We start from the raw sequence: 4,878 nt of genomic DNA on the forward strand, positions 1-4,878 counted from the left end.
ACACACACACACACACACACACATCAAAAAAAACCCACTGGGGTTCACTATGAGTCAGAATCGACTCAATGGCAGTGAGTGTTTTGTTTTTGTTTTTTTGTACTATAAATTCACACTCTGTTTATATCTTAAGTCTGTATCACACTTGGGGGATAATCATTAAATTAACACTAATGAGTAGTAAGTTATCTTTAAATCTATTTTTTAAGCTTCTAAAAGGTCATTGCTATTTCTAGTATTCTCAAATTTTACAGAAATGTACATCTACCTTAATTACATGTATTATATTTTTACACACATCAATCACATTTCCTTTCTGGACCCACTTATTTTTGTATAAAAAATACAAAACAAAATCCATACTGACCAAACAACAAAAGAAAAAGTGCAAATCCAAGAGAAACAATGTCCAAAGAATACAACATAAAAAGCTGATCAAAGCTCACCTCTTTAGGGCACTGATTTTTGCAACAACTGAGGAGGTTCTTCTCATTTACATCAGCTGTGGTTATTTTTCTAAAAATAGGAGAGAAGTTTTGATGAGATTTTTATCAAAGTTCATTTTATAGCACAATTTTCTAAAAGTAATTCACAACTGCAAAAATAGCCATAAATTATTTTACGTATTTCATTTTTCCTCAAGAAATATTTTTAATTGTATCCTTCTGTAACAGTTATCATCAGATTATTAAACTGTTGTGTTAGCTCACACCATGCACCCCTTTATCTTCTACCAACAAATCAAATGTCAGAAGGGCAATCGATGCAAGAAGTGAATACAAAACACATACAAAATATCATCTGTACCTAGCCTCTCTTTAATAATCCCTTGTAACTTTCCTTTTTTTTTTTTTAAAAAAAAGAACACCCTGTTGTCGAGTCAGATCTGACTCATAGTGACCCCTCCTTGGGTTTCCAAGGAAGTATCACTATGGAAGTAAATTGTCTAGTCTTCATTCCAAGGAGTGGCTGGTAGGTCTGAACCGCCAACCTTCTGGTTAGCAGTCAAATGCCTTAGGCACTACTCCAACAGAGCTCCCACTTTCCTTATAGAGCAGCCATTTTCATATTCTTAAAGCATTGAAATAGAAAATGAAAATCATGACTTAATTTACTTCAAACTTTCTAATAACAAAGTTGCTTTCTGGATAAGTTATCTGTTCATATTAGAAATCAATTAAGATCGGAAAGACGTTCAGTCTGTGTTTCTATATCAGACTCAAATCAGTAATCCAGAAAAAGTCACAAATACCAGGGAACAGAACCACAATTGACAATCACGGCATGTGTCATGTCATGGATTGAACTGTGTCCCAAAGTATGTGTCAACTCGGCTGGACCATGATTTTCAGTGTTGTTGTTATGTGCTGTCGAGTTAGCCCTGACTCATAGTGACCCCTCCTCCTTGGATTTCCAAGGCAATATCACTATGGAAGTAGACTGCCCAACCTTCCTTCCGAGAAGTGGCTGGTGGGTTTGAACTGCCAGCCTTCTGGTTAGCAGTCAAGTGCCTTAGGTACTATGCTACCAGAGCTCCTTGATGATGATGATATTCAGTGGCAGCTACATAATGAAGCAATGTACTACTTATACCATGACTCCCCATAATGTTATCTGATGCTTGTATGTGTGGAATGCCCTGGGGACAGCCACAGTAAACCAGCCCAGGCTCAGTAGAAGGCAAGTGTTTATGTGAGTGGAGCACTCCGGGGACAGGTCCACAGTAAACCAGCCCGGGCACAGTCAAAGGCGGGTATCTGTGTGTGTGGAACACCCTGGAGGCAGGCCAGGTAAGAAAGCAGGGAGCAGGAGACGAGGAAATGAGGGGAGCAGTTTGGAACAGCTAACGAAGACAAACTTATCCATTAGTTTGTAGTACTGTGGTGGCTTGAGTGTTGCTGTGAGGCTAGAGGCTGTGCCACTGGTGTTTCAAATGCCAGCAGGGTCACCCATGGTAGACAGGTTTCAACAGACTTTCCAGACTAAAACAGACTCGGAAGAAAAAAGAGACCATCCACTTTAAAGGAACTGGCCAGTGAAAACCTTATGAATAGCAGTGAAATGCTGTCTGATATACTACTGGAAGACTTTTGAATAGCCCTGAAACACTGTCTGATATAGTGCCAGGAAGATGAGCCCCTCAAGTTGGAAGGCACTCAAAATACATCTGGGGAAGAAGTGCCTCCTCAGAGTAGAGCCGACCTCAATGATGTGGATGGAAAAAAGCTTCAGGACGTCCATTTGCTGATGTGGCACGTCTCAAGATGAGAAGAAACAGCTGCAAACATCCACTAATAATCGGAACATGGAATGTATGAAGTATGAATCCAGGAAAACAAGTTGTCAAAAATGAAATCGAACACATAAAGATCAATATCCTAGGCATTAGTGAGCTTAAATGGACTGGTTTTGGCCATTTTGAATCAGATAAACATATGATCTACTATGCCAGGAATGACACACTGAAGAGGAATGATGTGTCATTCGTTGTGACAAAGAGTGTTTCAAGATCTGTCCTGAAGTACAATGCTGTAGGATAATATCCATACGCCTACAAGGAAGACCCATTAATATGACTATTATTCAAATTTATGCCCCAACCACCAAAGCCAAAGATGAGGAAATTGAAGATTTTTATCAATTTCTCCAGTCTGAATGTGTTAATTATCACTGGTAATTGGACTACAAAAGTTGGAAACAAAGAATCACTGGCAGTCAGAAAGTATGGCCCAGTGATAGAAATAATGCTGGAGATCGCATTATAGAATTTTGCAAGATCAACAACTTACTCATCGCAAATACCTTTTTCTCAACAACACAAACAGGGGCTATACACATGGACTTCTCAAGATGGAGTAAAAAGGAATCAGATTGAATACATCTGTGGCAAGAGGCAATGAAGAAGCTAAGCATCTTCAGCCAGAACAAGGCCAGGAGTTGACTGTGGAACAGACCATCAACTATTTATATGCAAGTTCAAGCTGAAGTTGAAGACAATTAAAACAAGTCCAAAAAAAAAACCTCATTCACAGCAACCCCCACCTTGGGTTTCTGAGGCAGTATCACTATGGAAGTAGATTGCCCAACCTTCCTTCCAAGGAGTGGCTGGTGGATTTGAAAAAGGCCAGCCTCTGGTTAGCAGTCAAATGCCTTAGGCAGTACACCACCAGAGTTCCCAAAACAAGTCCACAAGAGCCAAAATATGACCTTGATTATATATATACATCCCTCCCGAATTAAGGATCATCTAAAGAATATATATGACGCATTGAACATCAATGACCAAAACCCAGAGGAATTGTGGGATGATATCAAGAACATTACCCATGAAGAAAACAAAAGCTCACTGAAGAGACAGGAAGGGAAGAAAAGACCAAAACAGATGTCAGAAGAGACTCTGAAAATTGTCCTTGAACAGAAAGTAGATAAAACAAATGGAAGCAATGATGATACAAAAGAGCTGAAAAGATTTCAAAAAGTAGTTTGAGAAAAAAGGGAGTCTCGCCAGTGAGCAGCACGCTTTTTTTCCCTCTGGCATCTAAGGACTTTGAAAACTAGGTACAACAGTTTGAATTAGGAACTTTGGTGCTCTGAACAGCTCACTGAATCAGAGTGCAACAAACACAGAAGAGCAGAATTAGAGGAAAGGCACAGGGAGATTATTTAGGAAAGAGCTACTGGCGGAGGACGGATGGGCACCCGAGAGAGACCATTGCAAACTTTCCTGGGGTAGTCACTGTCTGCCGGGTGAGGGCGGCCGCCTGAGATCCCCGAGCCAAGAAGGCATACCAACAGCATACCAGCAACCACTAAATATTCCAGTGGGCAGTGGCAGAGACCTGCCTCCAGCAGCTGATTTTGTTGGTAATTTGGGTCGTCTGGGTCATCTGGGTGCAGGCAAGCATGGGCACCACTGCTGAGATTCAGGTGGAGATCTCACTGTTATGACAGAAAAGCTAGCTCCCTCCCCTCCCATCAGATCACAGAGCAGGCTTGGGTCAGACTGGGAGACACCGTGCTTTTCTTTGTCATGGATATCGGGACTGTACGTTACCAGCAGGTACTTCCCCGACTCCAACAAAGCTGAAACTGCGCAAATCTTTGGCGCCGCAGGTGGGCGGTATCACAAACTCCAGAGCCAGCCATTAGTGGTCTGGTGGGATTGCGTCAGCACCGCAGGCAAACGGAGCACAGAGAGCAAAGACACTGCAGCTGAGTGCAGTCCCACAAATTTTGCCTTGGAGCTGTGCTTTGGTGCTGTGGGGCCGTGAAGGTAGGGTCTTTGAGTGTGCCTGAAATTGGCACAAATTTGCGACCCTCTAACAATAGGAATCTTTCCTGAGGTTGAGCCGCAGTCTTGCAAATAAATACATCATCAATAATAGCCTACTCAAAGCCATAGAAACTTACCCTAGCAACACCAAGCTTTCTTTCTTTTGCTCCCACCTTCTCCACCAATAACTTCACTCATTCAATAGAAGAAACCATATTCAGCCAATTACCATAAATTCCCACTTCGAATTCTAAACCCTCTTTACGAAAAACAGAAACACATATCCATACTACACACGTTGAGTCTACCATCACAAAAGAAAACAGCAGAGCAACCCAACACACCTGAATCAATAATAAAATAAAACACACCAGCTTCACCTTTTCGAAGTATTAAACCATAAAACCAAGACAAAACAAATCAACACATAACCAGCAGCTAGAGACAACCTAAAGAGATAGCGCTCTACCAGATTCCAAGGGCTTAAGAAGAGGTTCTGCTTTCTAGTAACTCCAAAAACTCTCTAGACCTGCACTACATGACTTAAAAGGTTGTTTACACCTTCTTTTTTTCTTTTTTTTTCCCCTCTCATGATTAACCCCATT

At 41.3% G+C, this 4,878-nt stretch overlaps 1 protein-coding gene across 1 annotated transcript in view; it reads right to left on the bottom strand.

Annotated features, from left to right (window-relative positions):
- NFXL1 (nuclear transcription factor, X-box binding like 1) overlaps positions 1-4,878 on the bottom strand; it is a 111,231-nt gene that overhangs the window by 36,883 nt on the left and 69,470 nt on the right. Inside the window, exon 18 of the mRNA XM_007949445.1 lies at positions 447-516. Coding sequence (XP_007947636.1) covers positions 447-516 — 70 coding nt within the window. The remainder of the gene's footprint in view (positions 1-446; positions 517-4,878) is intronic.

This window comes from Orycteropus afer, unplaced genomic scaffold (genome assembly GCF_000298275.1).
Source record: "Orycteropus afer afer isolate SDZICR_OR568_19922 unplaced genomic scaffold, OryAfe1.0 scaffold00246, whole genome shotgun sequence".
In the NCBI taxonomy this organism is placed as follows: Eukaryota; Metazoa; Chordata; class Mammalia; order Tubulidentata; family Orycteropodidae; genus Orycteropus; species Orycteropus afer.